General features: G+C 45.5%; 1 protein-coding gene across 9 annotated transcripts in view; it reads left to right on the top strand.

Moving 5' to 3' along the window:
- MRTFB (myocardin related transcription factor B) overlaps window positions 1–13,508 on the top strand; it is a 104,433-nt gene that overhangs the window by 60,093 nt on the left and 30,832 nt on the right. For all 9 annotated transcript variants that reach the window (XM_080981807.1, XM_080981811.1, XM_080981810.1 and 6 more), the window contains one exon: window positions 11,612–11,677. In XM_080981807.1, the coding sequence (XP_080837933.1) occupies window positions 11,612–11,677 (66 nt within the window). The remainder of the gene's footprint in view (window positions 1–11,611; window positions 11,678–13,508) is intronic.

Below are 13,508 nucleotides of genomic sequence, written 5' to 3'. Positions count from 1 at the left end.
ATTCCTCAGCCTCTGTGGGCCTGAGGTGTTTGAGACGGCCCGAGCGTTGGTTGCGCCTGAAGCAGTCCAGGCAACACCATGGGACACGATCCAAGAGAAGCTCCGCAACCACTACGCACCAAAGCCGTCCAAGATTGCTGCCCGCCATGCGTTCTACCACCGGAACCAGGCAGAGGGGGAGTCAATCAACAACTACACCACCGCCCTGCGACAGGCTGCAATGCACTGTGAGTTCCGAGACTTAGACGATGCCCTGATGGATCGAATCGTCTGCGGGGTCCGGGACATCCATCTGCAACGGCGCCTCCTAGCCAAGCCAGACCTCACGCTACAGAAAGCCATTGAGGAGGCTGTGGCCTCAGAAGCTGCTGAACGCTCCGCCCAGGAGATCCGCAAGTCCAGCAGCCCGCGTCTTGCTAGGGAGCCAGTTCCGGTGCATCATGAAGAGGCCAGCAGTGAGGAGGCATCCTCCAGTGAAGACGATGACGTGCACCAGACAAAGCGGGAGCGCAGGAAGTTCCAACAGAAGTCCAAGGGCCAACCGGAATGTGCTGGCTGCGGAGGCAACCATTCCCGTGCCAAGTGTCGATTCAGAGACGCCATCTGTAGGAAGTGTTCCAGAAGGGGCCACATCGCTAAGGTCTGCCGATCGGCTCCGTCTGACACCCCCCCTTCATCGACTCGCAAGTCCAAGTCTTCACTCCAGTCTGCCAAGGAAAGTTGTTTCGCTCTCACCAACTGCCGCTGCCCGTCTGGAACCACGATTGGCCAAACCGACTCGCCTACGCGACGCAAGCTGAACGTCACGGTGCTCATTGAAGGAGCTCCATGTGACATGGAGATCGACACCGGGTCTGCCCTGTCCATCGTGTCATGGAGCACCATCAAAAGACTGGTACCCAGAGTGTCCAAAAGGCAACTCGACTCTCACCGCGTACACCTGAGAGACTACCAGGGAAACGACATTCCCGTGGTAGGCGTTGGCCGGTTCCGGATCGCCTTCAAGGATTTTTCGGGCCTGCTCCGGTTGGTGGTGGTCGAAGGTCAGCGGCCAAGCCTCCTAGGGCTAGACTGGTTTGATGCCCTCGGCCTGGAAGTCACCGGCATCAACTGCATCTCTAACGCAGAGACTGAGGGTCTGGTCAAAGACTTTGCCGAGGTTTTTGACGGCACCTTGGGCCAATATACAGGTACGCCCATCTCCTTTAGCCTTGATCCACAAGTCGCCCCCATCAAGCTAAAGCCACGCCGGGTTCCCTTTGCTCTCAAGGCTAAGGTGGACGAACAACTGGACAAACTGATCGCCCAAGGAGTTTTGGAGCCGGTTGACCACGCAAAGTGGGAAACCCCCATCGTCACGCCTGTCAAGCCAGATGGGTCGGTGAGAATCTGCGCTGACTACAAGTGCACGATCAACAAGGCACTTCAGCAGCACGCTTATCCGGTTCCTGTTGTCCAACACCTGCTGCATTCCCTGGGTGAGGGTAAGGTCTTCGCTAAGCTGGACCTTGCCCAAGCCTATCAACAACTGCCAGTCGATGATGCCACTGCTGAAGCCCAGACGATCGTCACCCACCGGGGGGCATTCCGTTGCCGCCGGTTGCAGTTCGGGGTGAGTGTGGCTCCTGGCATCTTCCAAAGCCTTATGGAGCGTCTCCTGCAAGGGCTTCCAGGCGTGGTACCATATTTTGATGACGTCTTGGTGTCTGCAGACTCACACCAGCAGCTGTTCGAGCGCCTCCGTGCCGTGCTGACCAGGTTCCAGGAGGCCGGGCTCAAGGTAAAGAGGGAGAAGTGCCAGATCGCCGTTCCACAGGTAGAGTTCCTGGGCTATCTTATCAATGCCTCCGGTCTTCATCCAACCACATCCAAGATCCGCGCTATCCAGCAGGCCCCCACTCCAAAGAACAAAACGGAGTTGCAGGCATTCCTGGGGCTGCTGAACTTTTATAACATGTTCCTGCCCCACAAAGCCACAGTGGCTGAGCCTCTTCACCGACTCCTTAGCACTAAGACGCCTTGGGCCTGGGGTCATCGGGAGACGGCGGCCTTCAACGCGGTCAAGGCTCTCCTTTCTTCAGACAGTGTGCTGGTACAGTACAGTGAATCCAGGCCGCTGGTCCTTGCCTGCGACGCCTCACCTTTTGGCATCGGTGCTGTCCTTAGTCACCGTTTTCCAGATGGAAGAGAAGCACCGCTCGCCTACTTTTCCAGGACACTATCTCCGACGGAACGGAATTACAGCCAGCTCGACAAGGAGGCATTAGCACTTGTGGCTGGAGTGAAGAGGTTCCATGAATACCTCTATGGCAGGACTTTTGACCTCATCACTGACCACAAGCCACTCCTGGGCCTCCTCGCCGGTGATCGTCCAACTCCACCGGTCCTCTCACCACGCATGCTGCGATGGACTGTTTTCCTGGCTGCCTACCACTACCGGCTCATCCATCGCCCGGGGAAATCGATGGGCCATGCCGACGCCCTCAGCCGTTGCCCTCTTCCAGCATTTGTGGAAGACCCGGCTCCAGCTTCATCGCTCCTTCTGATTGAGGATCTTCCGGCAGCGCCTGTATCGGCTGCCACTGTGGCCTCCGCATCTGCCCAGGATCGCACCATCAGCCGGGTGCTCAACTGGGTGTGGAGGGGGTGGCCACAAGGGCCTGTTGCATCGGAGTTCCAGCCCTTCGCAACCAGACAACATGAACTCTCAGCTCATCGCGGCTGCCTGCTGTGGGGAGACCGCGTCGTGATACCCCAGGGACTCCGTCAGCGCGTCCTGGAGGCTCTGCACGTTGGCCACCCGGGAATTGTCAAAATGAAGGCGTTGGCTCGGTGTTACGTCTGGTGGCCTAATATGGACGATGCCATCACTGCCTGGGTGTCCGCCTGTCAAGCGTGCCAGGAGTCGAGGCCTGCACCACCGGCAGCTAAGGGACACACCTGGGAGACGCCAAAGACACCCTGGTCGAGGGTGCACATCGATCTGGCTGGCCCCTTTCACGGCCGGACCTTTATGGTAGTGGTGGACGCCTATTCCAAATGGCTGGAGGTCGCCCTGATGCCCTCCACCACTACCGAAGCTGTCATCCGGGTGCTGCGAGGCCTGTTTGCAACGCATGGGTGTCCTGATGTCCTTGTCTCTGACAACGGACCGCAGTTCACGTCAGGCACGTTTGAGCGGTATCTTTTGGGACTGGGCATCCGCCATGCCCTAACGGCACCCTTTCATCCATCCAGCAACGGGCAAGCGGAAAGAATGGTGCGCTCGACAAAAGAGGCACTGGCGCGCCTGGACCGGGGAGACTGGCATGAGCGGGTCGCCGAATACTTGTTCGTGCAACACATCACCCCTCATGCGGCCACAGGGAGGAGTCCTGCTGAACTGCTTATGGGCCGCCGCCTCAGGTCACCGCTCGACCGGCTACACCCAGACTTTGCCGTGGCTGAACCCCCAGGCTGTGCCAACGCACCACGGTCATTTGTCCCAGGAAACCAGGTCTTTGCCCGGAACTATGTGGGGGACATCCCTTGGGTGCCAGCCACAGTAGTGGGAGTCACTGGACCTCGCTCGTACCAGGTGGCACTCGAAGACGGACGCTTGTGGCGACGGCACATAGACCAGCTTAGGCGCAGGGTTGGGGACTTGGACACTACCGAGGTGCCCCCAACTGCGCTTGCGGCTCCAGAAGAGACACGTACAGATGGCGAGGCCCCACCTACACCTCCCTCGCAAGCTGCCAGCGTGGAGCCGAACCAAGCCGTTTCAGAACAGACTCAGACCACTCCACTTGCGGAGGCTCCACCCACAGCAGCGGATCCAGGGGAGTTGGTTCCAACGCCACCTAGGGTCGCACCACAGCCTCAGCGAGAACTGTGTGGCCCTCCGGACTTGGCTACCAGTCCCCGGCGGTCTGGCAGAGTTTCCAAGCGCCCAACTTATTTAAAGGACTATGTTGTTGGACAGGTATCACTGTTGGTCTAAGTATGGGAAATGTAACCGATATGCTTTTGTGCTTAATTGAACCATTACGTGTAGTGCTGTATATAAGGAAACCATTACGATTGTAACTAACGCCTTATCTCGGTGGGGAGGGGTGTTATGTAGTGTAGTTTCACCCTGGGCCAACAGGGGGATACTGTATATAGTTTTCACTCAGGTCTGTAGATAGTTTTCACTCAGGTCCGCGTCTGTTATTTTAGGCGGGAACTCTGGGCTGTTGTGGTTACAATGTTGACAGCCGGCTGCCTATAAATACAGGCCGGCTGAGCTGTTCGCAGTCAGTTCTATTCCAGCTTGCCATAATAAAGAGCTACTTGAAGAAATCGCTGTGCCGGCTGCTATGTCAACCCACGACCTAACAGTCCCCCTTTTCCTTAGGATGTCCCTATTTTTATTGGAGAAATGTTCGAGGGTATGGAGTTATCCGAGCCATCTGAGGGCAATGCTGTATAGATTTTTTTTCAATGTTTAATGTTTTATTATGTTTTTATATATGTAGGAAGCTGCCCAGATTGGCTGGGGCAACCCAGTAAGATGTGTGGGGTATAAATGGCAAAATTATCATTATGGAATGGGACGTCCCTATTTTCATCGGAGAAATGTTGGAGGGTATGGCATGACAGTAATTTAAGCTCTCTTAGCTCCTCTTCTTTTGATGTGGTGGCAACAGCTCAAGGCTAAATTGATTCCTAGCTATGGTTTGTGCAGATGGACAATAAAGTCACATTAAATTATAATTAAGATGCCTGCAGGGGAAAGCCTATCTATTTTTTTAAAAAACAACAGCCCATCTTGCTTTAAATAAAGAGAATACATGCTTTACACTTTGTGTCCTGCTTCCCCCCACTGTTCATACTTCTTTTGATATGTGTATATATGCCAGTGAATCCCACATTATAAATCACAGTGTTTATAATACTTGTACACTCAAAATGCAGCTGGACATTTTAGATGACACATTTAAAAACACAGACAGAAATTGAACAGAACATGCTACAAAACTCATTGGAGCTGGAATTAAATAGTTCTATCACCTTATAATTGCTGAGGATCTTGGTGGACTATTTAGTTATTCTTTTCTGCCTGTTGTAGCTATTATAATGCACTGTGCTATATGCCAGGGTTGCCATATTTCAAAAAGTGAAAATCCAGACAAAGTTGTTGAGCTTCTTTTTCAAAATCACAACACAAAAAGAAGATGAGGAACATAAATTTTAAAGGAAGTTTTCCCAGACATTCAAGCAATTTCCGCTCAGATGATATTTACGAGGTCCAAATCTGGAAAATTTCAGACATATGGCAGCCCTACTATATGTTATGATTTTAAATTGTATTTTATTGCTTCTTTTATTTCTTACGTTGCATTTTATTGTACAGTATTAGAATTTGAATCACATCTAAATAAAGCTTGTTTTGGGAAGCCTTGGTATAGATAACACTATAAGGATAGAAAATACCATTTTTCTTTGATTGCCACAAGTATGAATCCTTGCATCAGGTGGCATCATCAGATCACTCTCTGGTCCATATGGCTTATTATGTATGATAAAATAATAAACTCTTAGTAGCAAGGCTTTAACTGTAGTCACCTCGGATCTTTGGGATGTCCTTCCTAGCAAGATCAGAAACTATTGATGGCAACTTTGCAGAGGTGTCACATAGAGTAATGTGTAAGTGAATGAGCCATTTGTGAAATCCCCATTGCAACGTGAACTGAATGGTAGCTTGGTCTTGGGCAAGCTACCATTTTTCTGCCAATCAATACATTTATGTGAGTTGTGGCAGTCTTGTGGAATAAAAACATAAGAGCAGAAAGAGCTACCACTGCGTAGTGCTGTAAATGTCTACTCAGAAGTAAGTCTTATTTTCATGGGACTTACTCGCAGGTAAGTGTGTGTGGAACTGCAGCAAGTTAAACAAGGGATTTGCTCTATATAATTTTTTTTTTGAACAGCTGATCTCCATGACATACCACATACTGTTTCCCAGAGTGCTCAACTATTTAAAAACAGAGTGCCATGGGGTTGGCTGGGGTACTGTTTGAGAAGAACAAGTTGAGAAATTGGAATTGTGGGATCATGGTATAATTCACATTGTAAAGGTACAGTAAAGGGACTACTGACTGTTAAGTCCAGTCGCAGACGACTCTGGGGTTGCGGCGCTCATCTTGCTTTACCGGCCGAGGGAGCTGGTGTACAGCTTCCGGGTCATGAGGCCAGCATGACTAAGCTGCTTCTGGCGAACCAGAGCAGCGCATGGAAACGCTGTTTACCTTCCCACCAGAGCGGTACCTATTTATCTACTTGCACTTTGACATGCTTTTGAACTGCTAGGTTGGCAGGAGCTGGGACAGAGCAACGGTGAGGATTCGAACCGCTGACCTTCTGATCGGCAAGCCCTAAGCTCTGTGGTTTAGACCACAGCGCCACCCGCATCCCATCAATTCACATTGTAGCATAGGTAAAACTCAGATAAGAAACAAACAAAATATGGCAGATATCCATGCAAATGTAAAAGCGCCAACTAAAGGCCTAAAACCTAGTAATTCACCTTGTATTCTTGATTAATTTATTACAAATATTTATATCCCAGTTTTCTGGTTCAAAAGTGAACAACTGAGGTGACTAACACAAGTAGATGTTTAATACCACACAAAAGAGAGAGAGATTAAAAAGCTAACTGATGAGCAGCACACAAACACACATTCTATAATCCTGGTGGACATTTTATTAGATTTTAATAGAACCTTGTGACAAACCTTCTGAAATAATGACAGTGCTTGCATTTTAAAAGTATGAGATTATAACAACATCAGAGCTCTGAGCAATTTGAAATAATTAAAAAGGCAAACAATTTGCTCTCTAATTTATTATGAAAAAGATTGCTCGACTGTGTGTGTATACACACACACACACACACACACACACACACACAAATATACTTGGCAACATTTCAGTTTGACTCATTTTATTTGGGGAATGGCTCTTATTATATTGTTTGGGGTATAGTTCCCACTCTGGAGCCTTCACATTGGAACCTTGGCTTGCACTGCATTTCTGGCAATGGCAAATGCATTGTTAATCCCCATAACTAATAGCATTTCTGCTCGTCTCATGTCGCTTTTGGCAGCAGGCTTTTTAAAGTGCTAGTCTTTCTGATAGACTCAAGGCATCAAATGTGTTTATACTATCCTGAGCCCATGCTGCATTATAAAATGAGCACCAGCATCTTCTGGCATGTCCATTGCACTAAGCAGGTATACTTCACAACAGGACACTAGATAAAAATGTTTGGCACTGCAACACAATTGAATTGCTCGATGTGCTGTTAACTGGAAAAAATTATTTTTGAAACATTATTCTAAAAGATGAGCTACAGTTTAGTATTAATTTGTTTTCATTGGTAAGTTTCAACTGTTGCTCTCCACATGGAGGAACAAGTCTTCAAAAGTTAAGACACAGGCTTAGCTCAAGTATTTGTTGTTTTAAATATGCTATAAAAGCAAATGTTACTAAAGGTGTATATAAAAGGTTTTTAAAGTGATCTGGGGATTCCTTGCCCTTCATGTCCAGTAACTAATTAACCCTACTTAGAGATTTTAGCCTGTAAGTGTAGAGATAACCAAAAAGACTTTCCTGTGTAATCCATTTCTCCTCTCTCTCTTTCTCTTCTCACAGTGACTTAATGTTCATACCAGTGAAAGAACTGAACACTCTAATTTAGAATGTTCTGAGATGGTATCTGAAGTATTCTTCACAAACTGATCAAAGGCTAATTTTACTCTTCTGTCCAGACCTCACAGATTCCCTGCTGTTATGACTGAAAAGAAAGGCTGCACATTTACACTTCAGTGTTACAGCTGCGTGGAATGGTCAACCTGTATCTTATTAGGCCAGTGTTTGCTGCAGATAAGAAAAGATTATACCCATGACTTAAGCCAGCAAATAAATAAATAAATATTTTCCAACAAATTTGACCATACTTGTGTATAACTGAATGTGGCAGCAAACCTTTACCCTCGAATACTGGTTGTTGTTTAGTCGTGTCTAACTCTTTGTGACCCAACAGACCAGAGCATGCCAGGCTCTGTGATCTCATCTATTAGCCTCGCTATAGATACTGAAAAGATGGAAGGGGTGAGAGAATAGATAGTGACCCATATTTTGTTGGTGCAGATGTGTGATTACACAAGGCAAAAGTCATGAACTAGAAAGAATTAACTCCCTATGTGCTCTTTCCAGTCATGGAGAATTAGAGTTGCTTTATTCTAAGTTCTCTATTTTGAGTGTGCTGCGCAATTTATAATCCTAGTGCTCTAGATTTATTAGGATCAGAATTACAAATAGGGGCATGCAAACAAGTTCCTTTTTTTTTGGTTAGTAGAGACAGTGTTGAGGCAGTGTGCAGTGCATTACCTGGAACATTGCACTGCAGAATATGGCCTAGTTGCACACCACTCTAAGCCAAAATTGAATCACAGGTTATTGAACAAATGGCGTGTAAACCACAAGTCAGTGTTTCAGTTGACTGCAGCATGCCTTGTTTGTGTGTGGGGTGGGGATAAGTTGTTGGGTCAGGTTAGCCATATTGATTTGTATGCTGTTGGGGGGGGATAGGTAATTGTTCTGTTGTGCTGTGTAGGTGATGAAGGGGAGCCATAAGGAGGAGAGGACTTAACCACAAGCCAGAGTTGGGGCAACATGCTAAGCCAAACATTGATTTAGCTGCTGTGCTGGATTTAGCTAGAAAGATTTGGGAGGAGCAAAACAGCTGCCGTCTCTCCCTGGCAGCTCACACATTTGCACTAATCCATAGTTTGACTTAGCATTGCGTGCGAGTGTGGCACTTTTTGGGGGAGAGGGGTCCTTTCTAGAATAATAGAATGGCATTGTTTTCTAGGTTTGTTACACACACACTTATTTTTGGTGCCTGCTAAAACATTTTTGTTTAGACAAGCCTACACAGATATCTAAAATGGTGATATAATGTTTAGCTTATTGCCTATTTTTTGAATGTTTAAAATAATTGTTTCAATTATTTTTTAAACAATAATTTTATTTTTTTATTCTCTTTGAAAACCTCTTTAAGGATTTTTTTTAAATCAAGTGATATATAAATTTTATGAAATAAATATAGAACCAACAGAACTCATATTTTAGACTAGTAACTTATTTATATGTTGATATCATACTGAAAATCATGTTTTTTGGGGGAAAAACACTTTGCACATTGAAAGTGTTTGTCATTCAAAAACAAACAGTGTCCTAAAATTACAGTATTGAGTTTCTTTTGACCATCTGGCAACTACTTTTGTTTTGTTTCCATTTAAAAAAAAGTAGAATGGAAACTTCACATCCTAAACATACATTCATAAGCTATCAAGAAAAAACAGGAGAATGCAATGTAGTTTATTATATATATTTCCTATCTTAAATCCCTTTTCAAAAAAACTTTATTTGAAGAGAGAATGTATGCATGCTTAAATTAATTGTTTGCTTGGATTCCCTTTTCTTATCTCATATCAAGTCTCAAGGAGAATTATTAAGATGTAATCATTTTGTTTTGACAACTAACTTTAAAAAACACACACCAAGATCTACGGAACCAATTTAGTTTTGGCCTGCGATTCTTGGACTAGGAACTAAGACCTATTGATATCCTTGCTGTCTAAAAGTTTGTAACTGCCTCCCACAATGTGGTATCCGGCAGATGTTTTGGACTACAGCTCCCATCACCCACAGGCAGTGTGGACATTGGTTTAGGTCAGGGGTAGGCAACCTAAGGCCCGGGGGCCAGATGCGGCCCAATCGCCTTCTCAATCCAGCCCGCGGACGGTCCAATAATCAGCGTGTTTTTACGTGAGTAGAATGTGTCCTTTTATTTAAAATGCATCTCTGGGTTATTTGTGGGGCATAGGAATTCGTTCATTACAATGGTACCTCGGGTTACATACGCGTCAGGTTACAGACTCCGCTAACCCAGAAATAGTGCTTCAGGTTAAGAACTTTGCTTCAGGATGAGAACAGAAATTGTGCTACGGCGGCAGCAGGAGGCCCCATTAGAACAGTTTCAGGTTAAGTACGGACCTCTGGAATGAATTAAGTACTTAACCCGAGGTACCACTGTATTTCCCCCCCAAAATATAGTCCGGCCCACCACATGGTCTGAGGGATGGTGGACTGGCCCACAGCTGAAAAAGGTTGCTGACCCCTGGTCTAGGTCCTAGGATGATGGGGAGTTGTAGTCCAACAACATCTGGAAGGCACCTTGTTGGGGAAGGCTGATTTACAGGATCAGGTCCACTATGGCTAAGTTACTGATTTAAACCAGCCTGTAAATGTGTTGGTAGTGTCATTTGATTGCTGAGTGGAAATTTAAAAAGCAAGCAAGGTTGCTGTGGTCCTGAAGGTGTGACCTAATTTTCGAAACAGTCTTTTTCTTAAAACTCTGTGAGAGAAACTTATTGACCTTTTGCCACACACATGGCATTTTATATGAGGCATACACACAACTGTGGAGTTGTGATAACTGAGGAAGCCTGTAATGAGTTATGCCAACTCAGAAATCTAAGAATTGAATAAGTAGGTGGAGAGTCAGTTATTCAGTTTGGACCAAAAGCAGATGTAAAAATACCCCCATTAAAAATGGATAACCAGAAACCTTACAATAGATCTTTAACCTCTACATGATTCCCTGAGCACACAACAGAACATGTCAAACTTCCAGTGATAGTTCTTTAATAACGAATATATAGTGGGTTGGATTGAATAATATGTGAAAATACATTTTCTTTTTTTGCCTACCCAGTCAGCCTTCCCTGCTTACAGGCATTCATGCAGGAGCATAGCATTTGAATAGGGCCACTGTGTGTAACAATCTTGCACATGGATGATTCCTGGATTTTATCTGGGGTAGAACTATGCTTTGAGACTATTCACATAGGACTTCATGCTAGTAGGTCCTAATTAAATGTTATTGTATGGATGACTGAGGACACTGGAAAAGAGTTGGATAGGGAGTGAGATGACTGTGGTGGACTGGGGTTAGGTCTGATCCTAGCCCAATTTGTATTAAGTGTTAAAATCACTCCTTACAATTGATTTTAGTAATCAACAGTCCTGACAGACTAGTGTCCTGACAGACATCGTAGATGCAGGGCTAAAAGAATAGTGCCGTCCCTTAAATCATTTAGTACGTTGGGTGAGATTTGATCTGGGGACTTCCCTGCACTAACAGCACCAGCTCCTAGGGAATTGATTGTAGATATGGACATTTACAAAGAGAAATCTTCCGCAGATAATATGCCTAGTGTCTTGGCAATATTCCACTACCATCAAAACACAATGCAATGTAATAATGCATGAATTCAAGTTAAAATGCCTGTGCCACTCTACCGTGGAAAGGAGCATATTCTGTCTGTGTTGATGCACCTAAATCCTATGGAAAACAAGGGGTCGTAATGAAACATTAAGCTGTAGGGCTTAAGTCCGATTAATTTAGTGAGAATTATGTATTCCTCTAACTTTCTCTGGATTGCACCCATTGTACTTAGCTACTCGTAAAACTGCGTTCCTGATTGTCAAATAATTATTCCCTTTTTTCTGTTGCCAGTACTTCAGCTAAGGCTACAGCAAAGGCGGACAAGAGAACAGCTGGTGGATCAGGGAATCATGCCACGTAAGACTAATTTTATTTTTTGCAGCTTGTGCAGCACTGAATTCTCAGACTTCTTGCTGAAGACAAAAGGAAATAACCAATAACATTTATGGCCCCCAGAAAACAAAAGGGATAATCAAAATTATGTGCTTTCACTGTCTTTTCTTTCTCAGACACAAATACACACACAAAAAAATATTTCACCTTTGTGGAATTTGTCTACCATTTTTAAGTTGTATGTCAATTTAGAATTATTGCTTCAGAAGCAACTAAAAAACCTTTATTGCTTGGAGATATATACTGTTTCTAAAACATGATTCAGTTGGTCAGAACCCAAAGATACCTTCCACATGAGAAAGTTGCGTAACACATGTGGAAGTTACAATGGAAAACCTAATCATGTGGAGCTGGGTGGGTTTTTGGTGTGAGAGGCTAGAACGAGGGGCTGGTTTTGTAAGGTTGCTGAGTGGCGGTTTGGGAAGAGGTGGCCCAAGGCAAGAGTCTGGGTTACACTTTTTAGTAGACTGCTAGGGTCTGTTTCCACTGCACTTTCAATAAACCTTAAAGATAAGCCTCTTAGGGTGTGCCTCTTATAAGCCTCTTAGGGTGTGTAGGAAATGGGCTTTTTGTGTGCATTTTTAGAAACATCATATGCACTTTGTTTGCTGCTAATTGTTTTATTTTAGCTTTGCTATCTTGTGATAAATTTCGAGCAGGCTTGCTTTCCATGGAGTTTGTTCCTATTTATGTCTTCTTCTAAACTTTTCCTTCATTTGTGTGTTTGTGAGTTGGATAGCTTATGTGTTTGGGTGGAGGAAGAGGTGGGTGAGGCGGAGGGGAAGAGATGCCCCAATCCGGACATTCAGTGGCAAAGTGGGATGCAGCACAGGTGGATGAAGAGAAGATAATAGCAAGCAGTTAATTGTGGCCTTTTCTCTTCTACCAACCTGTCCTCCAGGCTGGTAGTGCTGTTGCTGTATGCCAGGTTGGTCATTGCCATTCCTTATTTACAAATTGATTTTGGGTGAAGGAGCTGACCTGGCATGCAGTACCATGATGTGAGTGTGTGTGCTAGGTGAGACAGATTTCACTAGTTTGTCCCTATGGTACTTGGTACAATATCAGCGTAGGCTGGGTAGATGACACTTTGAGTGCAAGTGACATAAGTCTCATAACCAAGACAACTGATGATAAAGGCATGTAATCTAGCCCACCCTGTGCTGTTGGTGATATCAGCAAAGAAAGCTTACTTCTGCCCCCATTGCATCCTCCAGTATTCATCCAGCAGAGTTTTTCTGTGATGAATGATTTAAGATCTTGCCCTGTGGAAATGGCTTGGAACCCTCAGAAACCTGCTATGACAAGTTTGCTAGGCATTTTGAGAGCAAAGTTATTTGGTGCCATTGATAATACAGCTCTAGAGGAGGTGTTTAGATCCCCCTCAAGCCTGGATGTTTGGTATCAGTTTCAGATATCAGGGCCTGATGATGCAAAACAAGATGCTTGAGGATACTTGAAGATGTCTATCACATGCAGGTCTAACCCTTGTCCAACTTGGGTTGTTAGAGTTAGCTGGGGTATTGAATGAGCGAGCCCAGAGGGTATTTAATTCTTCATTGCAGGAGTAGGTAATGCCTTCTGCATTAGAGGTGGCAGTAGTGCACCCTCTCCTCAAGAGATCTCCCTGGATTCTAGAGGTTTGCATCAAGTACCACCCAGTTACAAAGATTCCCCTTTCGACAAGATGCTTGAGAAGGTGGTGGCTGCTCAACTTCATATGCATGCGGAGGAAGCAGGCCAAATTATGCTGTTTGGGAACTCCTGAGTACAACCAATCCCTGGCGAAAGTGAG

The sequence above is a fragment of the Podarcis pityusensis genome (assembly GCF_964106645.2).
Source record: "Podarcis pityusensis genome assembly, chromosome: 14".
In the NCBI taxonomy this organism is placed as follows: Eukaryota; Metazoa; Chordata; class Lepidosauria; order Squamata; family Lacertidae; genus Podarcis; species Podarcis pityusensis.
Note: the sequence above shows the minus strand (reverse complement) of the source record. Positions and strands in the feature narration are given on the sequence as shown.